Source organism: Camelus ferus, chromosome 6 (assembly GCF_009834535.1).
Source record: "Camelus ferus isolate YT-003-E chromosome 6, BCGSAC_Cfer_1.0, whole genome shotgun sequence".
Classification (NCBI taxonomy): domain Eukaryota; kingdom Metazoa; phylum Chordata; class Mammalia; order Artiodactyla; family Camelidae; genus Camelus; species Camelus ferus.
In genome coordinates this window covers 61,762,057-61,782,455 of record NC_045701.1, presented here as the reverse complement: position 1 = coordinate 61,782,455, position 20,399 = coordinate 61,762,057, and the positions used below count along the sequence as shown (strand labels likewise).

At 34.6% G+C, this 20,399-nt stretch overlaps 1 protein-coding gene across 7 annotated transcripts in view; it reads left to right on the top strand.

The window, feature by feature from the left end:
- Nucleotides 1–20,399, top strand: part of WDR89 (WD repeat domain 89) — a 44,169-nt gene that overhangs the window by 17,488 nt on the left and 6,282 nt on the right. For 5 of the 7 annotated variants that reach the window (XM_032482159.1, XM_014553288.2, XM_014553290.2 and 2 more), the window contains exon 3: nt 11,693–15,841. In XM_032482159.1, the coding sequence (XP_032338050.1) occupies nt 11,723–12,883 (1,161 nt within the window). In that variant the 5' untranslated portion in view covers nt 11,693–11,722 and the 3' untranslated portion in view covers nt 12,884–15,841. Of the gene's footprint in view, nt 1–11,692; nt 15,842–20,399 lie in introns of those variants that run through there. The other 2 variants (XM_032482158.1, XM_032482157.1) reach the window with 1 other exon arrangement.

The following is a 20,399-nucleotide window of genomic DNA, read 5'->3' as shown; positions in this document are numbered from 1 at the left end:
TGTGATTGCCTTTGTTCTTGTACCATCACCCTGTATTGTAATCGTTTACTGGTCTTTCTTGAACATAGCAAGTATGTTACTTTTCTGAATCTCCAGCAGTTTGCATAGTACTTGGCTATAAAAGGCATGTAATATCAGGTATGTCCATTTCTATCCCCATTTTAAAGGTGAGGAAACTGAGGCTTAGAGAGGTTGGGTTAATTTGTACTATTTGACTTTGCTAGTTTGTGGTAGAACAAGGGTTTGCAATTAAGATATTTGCTTCTTAAACATACTCCTTTTTAAAATTGTACCACGGACAGTTTATTGATAAGCTGAAAATAACTTTACTGCATTATTTCCAAGTTGACGATCTTTGAAAGTATTCATAAGAAACTGGTAACATTTGTTGCTTCCTCAGAGAGGGGCTTGACGACAAGTGTCCTGAGACATTAATTTTGGAACTTTTTGAATTTTGAACCATGGGACACATTTTAGATATTCAGAAATATAGATACATTTTTAAAAGACACAGAAACTTACCAGATAGAATTGTATATTAATTTTTTAAATATTGTATTATTTCACTGTTTTTTTTAAAATTTTGTTGATGTCTTTTGAATAGGGGTCTTACCATTATTACTGAGCATGGATTTTTATAGTCTTCTGATAATTCCTTTGTGTATCCTATTTTTTCCCTTTTATTTTTGAAAAAAATGTATAAAGGTGGGAAGGGGGAGAGGATAGAATGTTCTAAAAGGAACAAAAGATTAAAGTCCCTCTGTTTAATATGAATGAAATTTGACTTTTAAAACTATGTTCCCTAAATCTTTCTTTATAGGAGCCTTTTACATTGTCAGTACTTGGTGATATACCCAAGACTTTATCTTTAATTAGGGTGGTTCTGGCTGTATTATCAAATACTCTACTGCAAGCTGACTTAAATAGTCAGAAAATGTTGACTTTTGTAAACAAGGAATAAAAATTCTTTCCATCAGTTGGATTGGGTACACTTCAGTGTTCTACATGTGCTTGGGAGGGGAGTACATGCTTGGATTGGCAAAAATGTAAGGTTTCTGAACCAATTACTGGTTAAAAGGGATGGAATTACTATGATTAGGTTAATCAGGATCCACCTCTGTAGCTGGGGTCAAGTCCTGACCATGTTGATGTCATAGAGGGGGATGCGGGGATGAGTTAGAGGTGTCCCATCATACTCGATGTCCACTGGAGGTTCTTAATTGCCCTTCAAATAAAATACAATATATAACTAACCCTTCTACCCTAATAATAACTTTTGAGGAATGTAATTGTGGTGGATAATGAGTTGCATGGGGATTCTTTTACTATTCTCTATTCATACAAATTCTGTAATAAAAAATGGGACACACGAAAAAAGTGATTGTTGCTTACTGTAAGCTTCTCTAGGTTGGTATGTGTTTTTTTAGTCATCCTCTTCCCTTTGTTTCTCCTCTGCTTATAGAATTAACATGTGATTCCTCCTCTCAACGCCTAATAGGCATATTCCTTAGTTAAAGTTGACACTAATAATTTAGTACTTACATAGAAGAGGAATAACTTAGGATTGAAATGAACGCAAGTTCAAAGGTTTTGAAGTTACAACTTGTGTTTCAAATCAAACTCTCTGTATCTTCCCCTTATTGCCTATTGGCAAGTTACTCACTTTCTGAGAACTTCAATTTCCTCTCTAAAACAGGATAATAGTACCCATCTCATAGGGCTAAATAATTAGGATGAAAAAACTAGATATAACTTTCTAGCACATAGCCTAGAATTTTTTGAACTCCAGTTACGATTATTTTTTTCTCTGTGAGGCTCAATCATCTTAGCCCAATTTGATAGTTGGGTAGCATTATTGTAGTTAAATTATTATTGTGGATTGTGAGGTTGTTGGAGCGCATTCCTGAATGACACTTCCCATTAGCGTCTCCCTACATTTGGGACATTAGTTGGATGTCTGCACTTCAGAGTCATCAATTCCTTGTAGTCAATGGGCAATATTTAGTTTCAGCTATAGGGAATTAGTTTTTCTGATCCATGTCTGATAAATTGTCCCAAAAGAAAACTAGTCCTTTATCCAACATATACTTCAAATACAGTTGTTACTCTTTAGTAGTATAAAATGTAATAGGATATGATGCTTATGCTGTCAAATTTCAAGTACAATAAACATCCATACCCGAAAGATGAAAATACATCTATTTCAAAGGATACTGCTCATTTCTGAATTCATACAAAGTAATACGCTGAAGACTTTTAGTATAGTGCCTTTTGTAATCAATAGTTTCTAAATAGATGCAAAAATGTATGTTTTCTTTTAATATTTTTTTCATCTTATTTAAATGGGAAAGGAAACGACCTCCATTATGGAATTATTTAATCTAGTTAGACTGTCCTTCAGATTTCATCTCAAACTTGGACAATTCAGGAATAAGAGCAACACCTAGTTGCAGCTAGATATATTTAGGATGTACTTTATATACAGCAGTAACATTTTATTGAATTTATTTTAATAGGAAATAAAAGAATATTTTGATTGATAAAAATAACTTAAATCTTATTAAAGCAAAAGCCACAAAAGAAATAATTATTACCAGTTACTGCATTATATTCAGATCAGAGAATTCTGTATCCCACTAAGAACCGCAAGAGCAGTGGTGATTCAGTGCCATGGCGCTGCTGGGGTTCTGCTATATCCTCATCTGCACTAGGTGAGTCAAGGTGAGATACTGGTAATTTTTTCAGAACAATTAGGCTATTATTTAAATTGGTGATGGTTGCTTGCTACATGCTGTAACTCAAGGAAAGGAGTTTTTTTTAAATGAAAACTTCTTTTTAGCCAAGCAAACCAACATAGCTTTAAACTCCACAGAACTCCCTTTGTCTGGACCTCTTCTTGTCTCATCTCAGTGTTGGGAAAGTAAGAACCACAATATGACTTAAAAGGTAGTGGCAGTTCAACACCCATTTATGATAAAAACTCTCACAAAAGTGGGTATAGAGGGAACATATCTCTACATAATAAAAGCTATATATGACAAACCTACAGCCAGCATAGTACTCAACGATGAAAAACTCAAAAGCTTCCCACTAAAATCTGGGACAAGACAAGGCTGCCCACTATCACCACTCCTATTCAACTTAGTCTTAGAAGTCCTAGCCACAGCAATCAGGCAAGAGAGAGAAATAAAAGGGATCCAAACTGGAAAAGAAGAGGTAAAAGTGTCACTATATGCAGATGACATGATACTATATATAGAAAACCCTAAAAGGTCCACGCAAAAACTAGAAATAATCAAAGAATTCAGCACGGTAGCAGGTTACAAGATTAACATTCAAAAATCAGTTGCATTTCTTTACACTAATGATGAATCAACAGAAAAAGAAAGTAAAGAAACAATCCCCTTTAAAATAGCACCTAAAGTAATAAAATACCTAGAAGTAAATCTAACCAAGGAGGTGAAGGACTTATACACGGATAACTATAAACCATTGATGAAGGAAATTAAAGAAGACTTAAAAAAATGGAAAAATATCCCATTCTCCTGGATTGGAAGAATCAATATTGTTAAAATGGTCATTCTGCCCAAAGCAATCTACAGATTTAATGCAATCCTTATCAAATTACCCAAGAACATATTTGACAGAACTAGAACAAATCATAAAAAAATTTATGTGGAAACACAAAAGACCTAGAATTGCCAAAGCATTACTGAAGAAAAGAAAGAGACTGGAGGAATAACTCTCCCAGACTTCAGACAATACTGTAGAGCTACAGTCATCAAGGCAGCATGGTATTGGTACAAAAACAGACATATGGACCAATGAAACAGAATAGAGAGCCCAGAAATGAACCCACAAACTTTTGGTCAACTAATCTTCGACAAAGGAGGCAAGAATATACAATGGAATAAAGACAGTCTCTTCAGCAAATGGTGTTGGAAAAACTGGACAGCAGCATGTAAATCAACAAAGCTAGAACACTCCCTTACACCATACACAAAAATCAACTCAAGATGGATCAAAGACTTAAACATAGGACAAGATACAATAAACCTTCTAGAAGTAAGTATAGGCAAAACATTATCTGACATACATCTCAAAAATGCTCTCCTAGGGAAGTCTACCCAAGCAATAGAAATAAAAGCAAGAATAAATAAATGGGGCCTGATTAAACTTACAAGCTTCTGCACAGCAAAGGAAACCATAAGTAAAACAAAATGACAACCTACAGAATGGGAGAAAATTTTTGCAAATGAAACTGACAAAGGCTTGATCTCCAGAATATATAAGCTCATATGACTTAATAAGAAAAAAACAAACAACCCAATCCAAAAATGGGCAGAAGACCTAAACAAGCTATTCTCCAAGGAAGAAATACAAATGATCAAAAGGCACATGAAAAAATGTTCAGTATCACTAATTATCAGAGAAATGCAAATGAAAACTACAATGAGTGAGGTATCACCTCCCACCAGTCAGAATGGCCATCATTCAACAGTCCACAAATGACAAATGCTGGAGAGGCTGTGGAGAAAAGGGAACCCTTCTACACTGCCGGTGGGAATGCAGTTTGGTGCAGCCACTGTGGAAAACAGTATGGAGATTCCTCAAAAGACTAGGAATAGACTTAGCGTATGACCCAGGAATCCTGCTCCTGGGCATATATCCAGAAGGAACCCTACTTCAAAATGACACCTGTACCCCAATGTTCATAGCATCACTATTTACAATAGCCAAGACATGGAAACAGCCTTAAAGTCCATCAGCAGATGACTGGATAAAGAAGTGGTATATTTATACAATGGAATACTATTCAGCCGTAAAAACTGACAACATAACGCCACTTGCAGCAACATGGATGTTCCTGGAGAATGTCATTCTAGGTGAAGTAAGCCAGAAAGAGAAAGAAAATTACCATTTGAGATCGCTCATATGCGGAATCTTAAAAAAAAACAAAACATAAATACAAAACAGAAACAGACTCATAGACAAACTTGTGGTTGCCAGGGGGACGGGGGGGTGGGAAGGGACAGACTAGGATTTCAAAATGTAGAAAAGATAAACAAGATTGTACTGTGTAGCACAGGGAAATATATATAGGATCTTGTGGTGGCTCACAGTGAAAGAGAATGTGACAATGAATGTATGTATGTTTATATATAACTGAAAAATTGTGCTCTATACTGGAATTTGACACAACATTGTAAAACGACTATAACTCAATAAAAAAAGATGTTTAAAAAAAAAAGATAGTGGCAGTAGCTCCACTTTCTTTTGTCCATTCCTTTCTCTTTTCTTTGCTGTTCTCTTTTGGCTTGTCTTTATTTCTCTTCTTTTCTCCTCCCTCTTCCTTGCTCCTCTTTTTGTTCTTTAGTCCTCTTTTCTGTGCCTCTCTTTGTGCCCTTTTCCATTTATGGGTATGTGTATGTGTGTGTATATATATATATATATTTTATTGTTAGGAATATGTATTTCAGCACAAGAGCAAAGTGAGAATAAAATCAAGAGTTTGCAACTGCAGATTTGAGTGTGAGATATTTATGAACTTGTTACATTAAGATTTTTTTTAAATTGAAGTATAATCTGTTTACTATGTGTCAATTTCTGGTGTAGCGCATAATGTTTCAGTCATACATATACATACATCTATTCATTTTCATATTCTTTTTCATTATAGGCTACTACAAGATATTGAATATAGTTCCCTGTGCTATACAGTGTAAATTTGTTGTTCTGTTTTATATATAGTAGTTGGTATCTGCAAATCTCAAACTCCCAATTTATCCCTTCCTACCCCTAATTACCCTGGTAAGTATAAGTTTGTTTTCTATGTCTGTGAGTCTGTTTCTGTTTTGTAACATTTGTGTCTTTTTTTTTTTTTTTTTTTTAGATTCCACGTATAAGTGATAATATATGGTATTTTTCTTTCTCTTTCTGGCTTACTTTACTTAGAATGATGATCTCCAGGTCTATCCATGTTGCTGCAAATGGCATTATTTTATTCCTTTTTATGGCCGAGTAGTATTTCATGCCATATATATATATACACACACACACACACACATATATACACACACACACACATACATATATGTATACACACACACATACACAACAACTTCTTAGCCATTCGTCTATTCCACTATCTTGGCAATCTATGTGTATGTATATGTGTTAATATAAGAAAGGCTCACCCTCAGATGACTGGATAAAGAAGTTGTGGTATATATATATATATACACACACACACATATACATGCACACGCATACATACATACATACATACATACACACACACAACAAACTACCACTCAGCCATAAAAAAGAATAAAATAATGCCATTTGCAGCAACACAGATGGACCTGGAGATCATCATACTAAGTGAAGTAAGCTACAAAGAGAAAGAAAAATACCATATGATATCTCTTGTATGTGGAATCTTAAAAAAAAAAAAAAAAGATACAAATGAACTTTTTTACAAAATAGAAACAGAGTCACAGACATAGAAAACAAACTCATGGTTACCAGGGGGAAAAGGAGTGGAGAGGGTTAAATTGGGATAATTCAGGATTTGCAGATACAAACTACTATATATGAAATAGATAAACAACAAGGTCCTACTGCATAGCAAAGGAAACTATATTCAATATTGTAATGGCCTATAATGAAAAAGAATATGAAAAGGAATACACACACACACACACACACACACACACACACATACACACACATGAATCACTAGGGCGTACAGCAGGAATTAACACAACATTGTAAATCGACTATACTTCAGTTTAAAAAGAAAGGCTCACCCTAAGTTCTCAGCTCTTACTAGCCTGTTGAGATCTAGAGTGCTAATAACTAAGCTTCCTTTTATGCATCTAACAGAAACAAATAGAAAAAAAGATAAAAATTATAGTTAATATTATTTGTTTTCTTTACATGTTTTTGTTAGGTTGAACTATATGAAATAGATTTAACCTTCTACTTCCTTTAGCTTGCACGAAAAGTAGGGTTTAGAAATGAATAAGATGAGAGCCCCAAGTAGAAGTGTTGGCTATTTCCCAGAGGGTTTGGCTTAGATAACTGGGTAGATCAGAGTGCTGTCATGGTGCCAATGCCATTGATAAGAATGGAGAAAATTCAGCAGCATATGTTGTTTTTATTTTTAAGGAGAAGCCCTGGTGAGGGATGAGGAAGCATGAATAATCAGTTTTACTTTCGAGTGGGACCCAATATTCAAGGAGAAATAGCTAGTAGACACTTGGAAATGGACTTGTAAGTAGAGAGATGAGATCATTGGCATGTAGATGGCAGTTGAAAACGTGAATATGAGTGAGGTTACCCTGTGAGAGTAGAGTGAGAAGAAGAGAGCCTGTGGCTTCTCTTGAGGACTGGGAAGTGGATCATGCAAAAAACAAAACAAAAAAACCCTCAGATAAGGGCTACATAGAAGTAAAAGAGTATATTCATCATTTTGAGAGATGATTCATTAGTATGTAAAATTAACTATGTAAACTTGGAAGTTATATTTCAAATATGACTCACTTGCATGTTAGTGTATTAAAGCATAAGCTAGAGGTTCTCACCTTTTCTCTACGAGATGAAACTACTTTGCTATTTGTATCTGTGGACGAATAAATATAAGCTCTATTGCTTGAGTGTTTTGGGATCTACCTACCTTCTAATATTTGAAGTACTGTGTTGCATTTAAACCATATGTCACATGGACAGCCATTGTGGTGGTTGCCATTGCTGCAGTCTTGAAGTGTTAGTTTGCTGTAGCGTTCCATCTGGGGCCCACTCTGCCTGCCTCATCAGTCCCCAGAATCCTTTGGATTAAAGCCTTGCAGGGGACTGTTCAATGTGAAACAGACTCTCCAGGCAACACAGTGGAGGAAAGGAGTATAGTACTACTGTCCTGCTTGGGGTAGCAGTGCATAGTCATAGTCCTATAAATTATTAGCTTAAAGGTTACGTTAAACTTTCTTATTGTTTAAAATTCTTATTAATCTGCTATTTCATATGTGGAGGTCAATATGAAGCAGTAGCAAAGAATTGTTATTTTCATAATCTTATTAACACTGACTATTTCAGGAATGGACAATTGTTTTTCTCTGGAATTAAAAAATTTCTTCCTTGAAGTGTATAGGAAGTACACTTTTTTTTTTTAACTTTTTAACTTAGTTTTATGTTTTAAGTACCAAAATTTGGAGAGACAATTTTAGATAGATATTGTCGACTGAAATAAATGCACAACCTAAAAGTTGAGCATTATGTTTTATTCAGTGGACAATTCTGAGGACTCAGCCCTGGATGACAGCCTCTCAGATGCTCTTAGGGACTGCTCCAAAGAGGTAGGGGAGGAGCTAGGATATATAGGAGCTTTACAACAAAGACCAGGCAGTTGGAACATTAAAAGATTACTTGTTGAATAAAGAAAACCAGACATTTCAAGTTAAAGAATAGCGCTTTTCTATGTATAGGAGGAAGCAAACATTTGGGCTCATTGAATTCATTCCTTTGACAATCACCTAGCTATCTAGGGCCAGTATCCTGTCTTTTCTTATTCTGAGTCCCCTCAGAGTACACCGTTGTGAGGGGCCGCAGAGGCTGGGCTGCAGGCTTGTCTTCACTGGGGGGCAGTACACTCTTTTAAGTGAACACACATCTTAGGATATATTTGAATAGCTTGTAGTAAAAAAAAAAAAGTATATTAAATAATGTTTTTTTTTCATAAATATAAAATCTATATTTCCTTTTTGTCCTTTATTTAAAATGCTGTTGGGGGAGGGTATAGCTCAGTGGTAGAGTGCCTGCTTAGCATGCATAAGGTCCTGGGTTCAATCCCCACTGCCTCCATTAAAAATAAGCCTAATTACCTCCCCTCTAAAACAAAAACAAAACCATGTAAAGTACTGTTAAAGAATGCCATTATTTTACTAATTTCTATAAGCAGAGCTTCCCCTTCAAACACACAGACACATGCAATGTCATTTTAGGTTTATTCTGTTTCTTCTAGAACTCTTCAGCTCTTAATGCATGAAAGTTGAATTAATTATTCATTCATTTATTCATAACCATTTCTTGATAACAAAAAAGCAAGGAGTTAGGTAATAAGTTCAACAGTAATACTGGGTTTTACAAAAACATTGAGTGAAAAGCACAAATTGCGAAGATACACATAAATGTGATGCCATTTTTATAATTTCTTTATCATAGGAGTTGTATCTGTAATGTTTCATTTCTTTAAATAAACTGAAGCAAATATGGCAAAATGTTAACATCTGTTAAATCTGGGTAATAGGTTTTTGGGTGTCTCCTTTTTTCCATACTTCTATGTACATTTGAAATATTTCATAATTAAGCATTTTTAATTTTTTAATAAAATAGGTAGTATGATAGGGAGTGACAGGGGCTACTTTAGGTTGGTTGATCAGGGAAGGTCTCTCTGGGTAGGTAACATATTGAGACCTGAACAACAGGAAGGAATTAACTCATACAAAAAACGTACAGAAAGTATTACAGGCGGAGAAACAGCTATTGCTACAGTCCTGAGGCAGAAGCAAGTGTGACATGTTCAAGGAAAGAAGGCCATTCTAGCCTATCTGGTTGTAAAACCAACAGTGATGCTAGGGAGGTAAATGGTCATTTAGTCTCTGAGTACTTGAATGAAGCTCACCATTTTCAGACTAATCTTCATCTTGTACCATGTAGTTCCATGTAGGGCTTACAGGCTAATGGTGATAATGATATATCAAAAGGACACACAGTTTGGGCTGAAAGGTTTCTCAGTGGTCAAGTCAGAGACACTTTGAGCACCAACAACAACTTAAGCAAGTGGTTAGACTTGGTATTATGAGCCTCCTTGATGTGATGCAAGAAGAGGTACCCAGCATCACCTAAATTGTATCCCTGGTAACAATGTTAAACTGGAATCTAATCATGAGGAGGAAACAATTTGAAAAATCCAGAATATGGGACATTTTATGAGACAACTGGCCTGGACTTTTCAAAAGATTCAGTGTTATGAAAACAAAGGATTAGGGTATTTAGAAATGAAGCGGTATTTTGTTTGCAGTTAAGTTTCAAATAGTTCATCAAAAAATGTGTGTATGTGTGTTTATAGAGATAGAAACAAATGGGTTAACAGTTGGTGAACGAAGGAAGTGAAAGGCTGTGTGTGTGTTCATTGTACTATTCTTTCAACTTTTAAGTTTTTAAATATTCAGAATTTAAAGTTGGAGAGGATGCTTATTCCTTTTTTGAACCCAAATCCAACTTTTTAATGTTTTTTGCTTATTGGTTTAATTGTGCTATTTTAAGCCACACTGACAGATCCAAATTCTCCCCTATATGATATTAGTGGTATTGTCAGTGGTAATTCTGGTCAATTACACATAACGTTTGTTGAGTATGTATTATGATATGCCAGACATTGTGCCGAACACATTATTTCAGTTAATCCTTCTAACAACTCTTGATTTAGTATTCATTTCTCCTTTTAAAGATGAAAGGACAGACTATTTAAAAAAAAAACTATCACTAAAGCAACAGGGAAAAAAGGCATTTCATCTTACGAATGAAAATGTGAATTTGTGAGGCAGGCTAGAATACTCATTGGTGAAAGCAAGATAGAAAAGTTTGTGATAAAGTCACTAGGCATGCCTATTTTTCTGGCCTTGAACTTATTCTATATATCATTGAGAGACAAGCTAGGGTGGTTAAGAGCACAGTCCCTGAAGCCAGATGCCTGGGTTCAGATTCCGCAATTTACAGGTTGTTACTGTCTGAGAAGCACATCTCCAGAATTCCTACTGGGAACCTTACTAGTTTTCTGTTTCAGTTGTCACAGATGACTGCAAACCTGGTGGCTTGAAACAACACAAATTTATTATAGCTCTGGAGTTCAGAAGTCCAAAATAGGTCTTACCAGGCTGAAATTAAGGTGTTCGCACAGCTGCACTTCCACAGGAAGTTCTAAGGGAAGTTGTTTCCTTGCCTTTTGTACTTTCTAGAGGCCACCCACTTATTGGCCTCCTTTGCCCAAACCAGCAATGTATCTCTCTGAACCTTTCTTCCATAGTAACATCTCTCTCTGACTCTCATATTCTCCTCCTTCTACATTTAAGAACACTGGTGATTACTTTGGGCCCACTCGGGTAATCCGGAATAATCTCCCTATTTTAAGGTCAACCCATTAGCAACCTTAATTCCATCTACAACCTCAAGTCCTCTTTGCCATGTAGTCTAATATGTTCATGGGTTCCAGGGATTAAGGCATGAACATCTTTGAGGGACCATTTTTCTCCAACACATATGTTTGGATTCTATAGTTGTGTAAGGCAGATGGGGCCAGGAGAAGATGATTCCAAAGTGGAGATCCTGACTAATGCTGAAGACTATGAGTAGGACCAATAATTGGGTTTGAGCTAAAAGGAATTACTAAGCAGTGCATGTACATGTTTTTAAATTCTCTTACTGGCATAAAGTATATATGGTAGATTCAGTATTCAAAAAGTGATTGAATTAGAAGGAGGCAACTGAATTTTATTACATTATGGTAGGGAAATTATTAAAATATTAGATTTTTTTCTATTGTTTTGTGCCAGCCCTCAGAGGGAAATGTCCTTGATTTAATTACAATGTGGAGATGCTTTGGGTTTAATTTTGATTTTTGTTTTTACTCCAGATTTTTACTACCCTTGGATGCACACCTGCTATGGAGAAGATTGAAGAACAGTTTGCTAATTTGAACATTGTTAAACGTTCCTCAGAAACTAAAGAACCTACGTATTTGCTTGGCATAGACACATCAAAGACTATACAAGCTGAAAAAGGAAGCTTGGTTGCTGTTTTATGTTCTAATGGATCAATCAGAATATATGATAAAGAAAGGTTAAATGTACTACGAGAATTTAGAGGCTACCCTGGACTTAGTGGAGTCAAATTTGCACATTCCTGCGACAGTGTGTATTCATCATGTACTGATGGCACTGTAAAATGTTGGGATGCACGACTAGCCAGTGGAAAACCTGTCCAGCTGTTCAAGGGTTACCCTTCTAATATTTTTATCAGTTTTGATATCAACTGTAATGATCATGTTATTTGTGCTGGTACAGAAAAAGTTGATGATGATGCATTGTTGGTATTTTGGGATGCAAGAATTAATTCTCAGGACTTGTCTGCTACTAAAGACCCACTTGGTGCATATTCAGAGACGCACAGTGATGATATCACTCAAGTATGTTTCCATCCCAGCAATCCCAACATGTTAGTTTCAGGTTCAACTGATGGCCTGGTAAATGTATTTGATATTAGTGTTGATAATGAAGAAGATGCACTGGTTACAACCTGTAACTCAGTTTCATCAGTAAGCTCTATTGGTTGGTCTGGGAAAGATTATAAACAGATTTACTGCATGACACATGATGAAGGATTTTGTTGGTGGGATCTTAATCATCTGGATACTGATGAACCAATTACACGTTTGAACATCCAGGATGTCAGAGAAGTAATTGATGTGAAAGAAGGTATTTTGGACTATTTGATTGGTGGCCTGTATCATGAAAAGACGGACAAATTATTTGTTGTTGGAGGAACATACACAGGAATTATTCACGTAATGAGCTGTACTGCATCAGGATTGGTCCATGTGACCAGCCTTCAGGGAGGGCATGCTGCTACAGTCCGTTCTTTCTGTTGGAACATGCAGGATGATTCTCTGCTAACTGGAGGAGAAGATGCACAGTTGTTACTTTGGAAACCTGGAGCAACAGAGAAGACATTCACAAAGAAAGACAGCATGAAAATAGCATCCTCTGTGTACCAGCGAGTTCGAGTTCACAGTAATGATTCTTACAAGAGAAGGAAAAAGCCGTGATGTTACATTGGGAGTTTACTTGGTAGGTTTTATAATTGCAAATAATTATTTCAGTGTACTGCTTGTGGTAGATATGTTTAAAGCTCATATGTAAAAACAAGCCAGTTAGCACACAGTCCTAGAAAAATGTTGAGAATGGTTTAATTCAGGTCTTCATGTATTCTAAAATAATTATTTTTTTAAGCTGCCAGTTGAGTATATAATCAGTGAGTTGAAAGTAAAATTACATTCCTCATTTTGAAAACCCATCTGTTAAATTAGTAAATGTTGGGTTTAAAGAAATAGCTTTGATAAGGACTTTTTAGAAGTAGATGGCTGGTATGACTTTAAAAACAGGTGGTTTGGGCTGTGTTTTTTAAGCTCAATTTTTTTACATTTTAAATCATCTTCATTATTTATAAAACCAAATCAGACTGTTTTCTTCATTTGAGAAGCTCCTACTTGCTTAATACATATAAATATTCTAATGAGTCTAAATAGAATTAAACTTTTTCGGAAAGAAAGTGATTTGCATTTATTTGAAAAAATACATTTAGTAAATATTTGCATCTATAATATTGTTGGTTAAACAGTAAACAGATGTTTCACTGATGAAAGGGAAATTATCTTGCAAAATTCATTTGAGACTCAGTGAAAATCTAAAAATGAAAGTATTTAATAGAATGATTTTTAATTTCAAAGTATTACAATATTTTTTGGTAATACTTTATTCTACAGTGTTTCATCCATCTATAATTCTAAACTTGAATTTTTGTTTACTGCTAATTTTTCCATCCTTCCTTTTAAATTATTTCTCCAAAGAATCTTAATTAAAAAGTTGATCCCTCTAACGTTTTGGTATCTTTTCTTGTTTAACTAAAACTGGAAATATTTATTTACTTATTTATATGTAAAATATTTATATTCTTTGAATTAGAAATATTGTCATGAAAATCACAAATGTTACTTTAGAACCTTTTACATTTCTCTTTAAATGTTAATAATGACTTATTATCTCTGAAACTGTAACGCTAAGGGAAATCTTGATTTTTCCATAAGACATTTGCAACTTACATTTATAATTTTTTTTTTGGAGGGGGGAAATAGTTAGGTTTATTTATTTATTTTTAATGGTAGTACTGGGGATTGAATCCAGGACCTCGTGAATGCTAGGCACACACTTTACCACTGAGCTATACCCTCCCCAGCCACAACTTAAATTTTGATATGATCTAGCTTAACTCATAAGAGACTGAATAATAGGTAAGTCACTGTTAAACATATTAAAAATATTTTATTCTTATTTGGAGAAATCCAGCTATTCTTGGTTGTTGTCCAAACCATAAACCTGAGGGTAATTTAGTACTTTTCTCTTTTTTCTTAACCAATCACTGAGTCCTGTGTCATTCTACCTCCTAAAATCTGTCAGCCTGTTCTTTTGCCTTTACCCCACCACTGCTGCCTTAGGTCAGACTTTTCATCATTTCTCTCTTAGATTACAGACTGTCTCTAATCTGCTCCAATTCATTCTCCCTGCAACTTATAGACTGAGCATTGAAAATACAGATTTGATCATGCTTCATGCTGCTTAAAATCTTCTGTACATTTTGATCTTTTGATGGAGGACTTTGTAAAAGTAGAAAACCATGTTTTCAAGATACTTAGGATATAAGACAATGCTGACTATGTTGTAAGCGGAAAAAGTTGGTAAAAAAAGACTTGGTGGGGAGGGTATAGCTCAGTAGTAGAGCACATGCCTAGCAAGCACGTGGTCTGGGGTTTAATCCCAGTACCTCCATTAAAAATAAGTAAATAAATTAAAACCCAATTACTTCCCCCCCAAATAAAATAATAAATTTTAAAAATTTTTTAAAAAGACTTTCAGAGACTGCACCTATACAATATCAGGAACTTCAACAGGAGTTATCAAAACAGTAGAGCTTTAAATTTTTTTTAAAATTCTAAAGTAATCTTTAGAGTTGTAAGATAAAAGTGAGGAAATACCTCTGAAAGAGACAGAAAGTGAGAGAAAAGATAAAGGTCACAGAAGATAAATATAGGGGGTCTGATATCAGACTGGCAGTTTTACAAAGTGGAAAAAAAAAAATTTGAGGTGTAGGGAGGGATTATTAAAATGAAATAACATGTTGTTCTCCCAGAACTTCAGTCTTCAAGTTGAAAGGCCAACAGAGTGTCAAGTGTACTGCATGAGAAAGACCCACACAAGACACAGCACTGTGAACTTTCAGAACTCCAAGAATAAAGAGGAAATCTTAAAAGTTGCTAGAGAGGGGAAAAGCCAAACACTAATCACTTAGGAACAAGAATAACATCTTGAGGAGGCAGGTATAGCACAAGTGGTAGAGCGCATGCTTAGTGTGCACTGAGTCCTACGTTCAAACCCCAGTACCTCCTCCAAACAAACCAACAAACCTAATTATCTCTCCTGACACACACACACACACACACACACACACACACACACACACACACACACACAGTAACATCTGCATTAGACTCCTCATTAGCAAATCTGGTTGACAAAAAATGGTAGATTAATGCCTTCAAAGTTCTGAGATAAATTCCTGCTATCTTAGCTTAGGCTCTCCAAATTCATGAAGATTACAATAGATTCAAACTATTCAGTCTAAGCTCAGATTACAATAAATTTTTCTGAGACATCCCTTGCTAAGTGAACATTTTCTGCTTGCTCTCTGGAACTTGGCAACCAAATTTATTTAGCTAACAGAGTATCCATTTCTCACTGAACTCATTGGCTGAACCCAGGAAATAAAAGAGATTTGGCTTTCAGGAGAGACTTGCTTTTCCAGCCTATAATTTTATGACCTGTCAAACCACCCTCAAGTGTGAAGTTAAAAACATTTTCAGATATACAAGATTTTAAACTTCACTTTCTATGAAGCTTTAAAAAAGTCTATTGGAGGATGTACTCCACACACACACACACACACACACACAAAGGAATAAATCAAGGAAGACAAGAGATACCAGAAATTAGGGGCCAACCAAGTAAGCGGCAAGATTAAAGATTTGCAGCAGGCCCACAGTATTCAGTCCAGAATGGAAGAAGAGGAGGAGATGTCAGAAGGTAGATGTCTGGGGAGAAAAATGAACTGACAGATTACTCCATGCATTTGACCATGTAGAAATGGTATAAGTGGGTTAAACTTACCAATTAAGAGATCTTATATTGAAATTGTTAAAGTGAGAACTTTTAAAAATAAGTTTAAAAATATATATAGGTATGTACATGTATAACTGAATTGCTTTGCTGTACACATGAAAATAACATTAGTAATTGACTACACTTCAATTAAAAAAAAAAACCCTGGAAACAAGGCTTCTCACCAAAAGCTTCTTATCAAGAAGTTTTACCCACACACCTACAGAATAGAAAGACCAGAAATAAACCCACAGTCTTATGGTCAATTAATCTTTGACAAAAGAGGCAAGAATATACAATGGAGAAAACACAGTCTCTTCAGCAAGTGGCATTGGGAAAACTAGCCAGCCACATGTAAATCAGTGAAGTTAGAACACTCCCTCACACCATACACAAAAACTCAAAAATGGCTTAAGACTTAAGCATAAGACTGGACACTATAAATGTCCTAGAAGAAAACATAGGCAAAACATTGACATAAAATGTAGCAGTGTTCTCCTAGGTCAATCTACCAAGGCAATAGAAATAAAAGCAAAAATAAACAAATGGGACCTAATTAAACTTAGAAGCTTTCTGCACAGCAAAGAAAACCATAAACAAAATGAAAAGACAACCTACAGACTAAGAGAAAATACTTACAAACAATGTGACTGACAAGGGCTTAATTTCCAGAATATACAAAGAGCTCATACAACTCAATAACAAAGTACCTAATCAAAGTGGACAGAAGATCTAAACAGATTTCTTCAAACAAGACATACAGACGGCCAACAGGCGCATGAAAAGATGCTCAATATTGCTAATTATCAGAGAAATGCAAGTCAAAACTACAGTGGGGTTAGTTCACCCCACTATGGTCAAAATGGTGATCATTAAAAAATTCCACAAATGGTAAATGCTGCATAGGGTATGGAGAAAAGGGAACCCTTCTACACTGTTATAGGGAACATAATTTCATGCAATCACTATGGAAAACAATATGGAGATTCCTTAAGAAACTAAAAATAGACTTACCATGTGATCCAGCAATCCCACTCCTGGACATATATCTGGAGAAATTTCTAATTTGAAAAGATACATGTACCCCGGCAGCACTATTTACAATAGCTAAGACATGGGAGCAACCTAAAGTACATCGACAGATGACTGGATAAAGAAGTTGTGGTGTATATAATGTGGTATAAATAATGGAATGCTACTCAGCCATAAAAAAGAATGAAATAATGCAACAGCATGGATGGACCTAGAGATTACCATACTAAGTGAAGTAAGTCAGACAAAGAAAGACAAATACTATATGATGTCACTTATATATGGGATCCGAAAAAATGGCACAAATGAACTTATTTACAAAACAGAAACAGACCCCCAGACATAGAAAACAAACTTATGGTTACAAGGGTGAAAGGGGTGGGGGGAGGGATAAATTAAAAGTCTAGGATTTGCATGTACTAACTACTATATATATGAAACAGGAAAACAACAAGTCCTTACTGTTTAGCACAGGGAACTATAGTCAATACCTTATTATTATAATGATAAAGAATATGAAAAAGTATAAATATGTATAACTGAGTCAATATACTGTACACCAGAAACTAATGCAACATTGCAAATCAACTACTTCAATTAAAAAATTAAGTTTTAAGAAGATTAAAAAATTAGTGAATAAATAAGAATCACTTAAAGACATAGGTTAAAAAAGAATTTAAAAGGATGAGGAAGGGTATACCAACCCACAGACTGAAAATATTTGCAAATAATAGAGTGCTTGTATCCAGAACATATTAAAAACTTGTACAGGTTCTTGCTTGTATCCAGAACATATTTTTTAGAAAAACTCTTAGAACTCAATAATAAAAAGACAAATAACCCAATTTTTTAAATGGTCAAAGGATCTGCACAGACATTTCTCTAAAGAAGATATACAAATGGTCAATAAACACAAAACAAAGATGCTTAACATTGCAAAATGCAATTGAAACCACACTTGGATGGGAATAATCAAAAAAGTGTTGGCAAGGATGTAGAGAAGTTGAAAGCTACATACACTGCTAAAAGAAATGCAAAAAGGTATAGTTGCAGTCTGGCAATTCCTCAAACAATTAAACAGTTGCCATTTGATACAGCAATTCCACTCCTAGGCATATGGTGAAGATAACTGAAAAGTCCCCACAAAAAGTTGTGCCATGAATGTCCATAGCAGTATTCATAATAACCAAAATGTGGAAATCCAAATGTTTGTCAGTTGATGAATGGTTAGAAGTATATTCATACAATGGAATATTACTCAAATATAAAAAGGAATGAAATACTAATACATGCTACAACTTAAGATAAATCTTGAAAATGTGCTAAGTAAAAATTGCCACAAGAGATCACATATTATGTGATTCCATCAAACGTTTAGAATAGTCAAATCTATAAAGAGAACATATATATAGTGGTTGCCTACAGCTGGGAAGTTGGGGAAAACGGGAGCGTTGGTGGATAATAGCTAAAGGGTATAGGATTTCTTTTGGGGGTGATGAAAATGTTCTAAGATTGATTGTGTTTATAGTTGCACAACTCTGAACATACTAACCATTGAATTGTACATTTTAAATAGATGAATTGTGTGGTATGTGAACTATATCTGAATAAAGCTGTTGCCAAAAAGAATTTTTTTAATGAAAGATGGGCCAGACAAATACGAACCAAAAAGCCTGGGTGACAATCTTAATTATTGACAAAATGGAATTTAAGGCTAATATAATGTTGATTCCAAAACCAGAGGAAAATGAAGAATAAGTTAGGCCCATTTTGTTTTTGAATATGTATTCACAGTTAAAAATATTAGCTACCAAATCTAGTGGTGTATTTTAAAAAACGACCAAATAGGATTTATCTCAGCTATACCAGGATGACTCAACATCAGAAAATCTATCAGAGCAATGGACAAAAAGGAAAAATACTGTGATTATCTTAATTGATATAGAAAAACATGTGGTAAGGTTTCATATATATTTATGAAAAATATAAACATCAAACTATCAATAGAATAATTTTTAAGTTGATTAAGGTTTACATGTAAAAAAATCTACATTAAATGTTACTCTAGTGGGAAAATGTTGTATTAAAATACATTTCCTTTAAGACCAAGACTTAAGCCTATCATAAGTAGTGTGGATTCTGGCTAATACTATAAGGAAAGATAAGGAACTATAATGTGTAAGGATTGGAAGAGAAGAGTGAAAAAAACTCCTCTGCAAATGATATATACCTGGAAAATCCAACAATCAGCAAACTTTGAACTATAAAGAGGTTTAGCAAAGTTACCAGAAGAAGGTCAGCCTGTGAAAATCCAAAGAATATCATTTCACAATAGCAAAAATTTAAAAACTATCAAGGAATTAACAAAGAATACATAAGACCTATTTGGAGAAAACTCTAAAATTCCAATAAAGACAGAGAAAACGATCTAAGAAACATTCTGTGCTTCCAATGAGAAGACAATATTATTTATTGAAAGTGAACATTCTAAATTTAATTTGAAAATTAATGTTATCCTAACCAAATTCCAGTTGAATGTTTTGAGGAATCTAAACTTACTTTAAAATTTGTAGGGAAGAATAATATCCACAAATAATTAAGTAAACATTAGAAAGAGGGATTTTCCCTACCAGATACTAAGACATTCCACAAAATCATAGCAGTAAAAACTGATAGGGCCATGGAACAGTGCAAATGAATAGAGCTCAGAGACAAAGCATGGATATATGGCAACTTAATATTTTATAAAGGTTACACTGGAAAAGAGAGTTTTTGATTTGTTCTGAGGATACCTGCTCACTATGTAGAGAAAAATAAAACTAAGTTCCTTAAATATAGACTTAAATGGTAAAAGATTAAAACTATAAACTTAATACGAGGGAGTATAGGAAAGTATCTCTAACCTAGAGGTGGCAGATGGCTTCTTAAACTTCAAAAGTGTAACTAATGTATAAGGCAAAAACAAAAGAAGTTTTATTATATCAAAATTAAGCATTTCTGGTCACAAAAGATCTCTAGATAAATGACAGAATGGGAGAAAAATACTTGAAATCAATGAGTGATTAAATATAGACAATAGAAGGAATTCTGCAAATCAATAAGGGAAAACAATACCAACGGAAAAATGAGCAATGAGTATTAAAAGGCAAATTTCAGAAGAAACCAAAAAAATCATCAAATTCCTTAGTAATAAGAAAAATGAAGACTTAATCACTTTATATCTTTTAGAATTACAAAAAGTAGGAAATTAAATTGATACCAAATGTTGGAGACACCCGGGCATAAAGGAACCCTCATGCATTGCTGATGGGAGTGTAGACA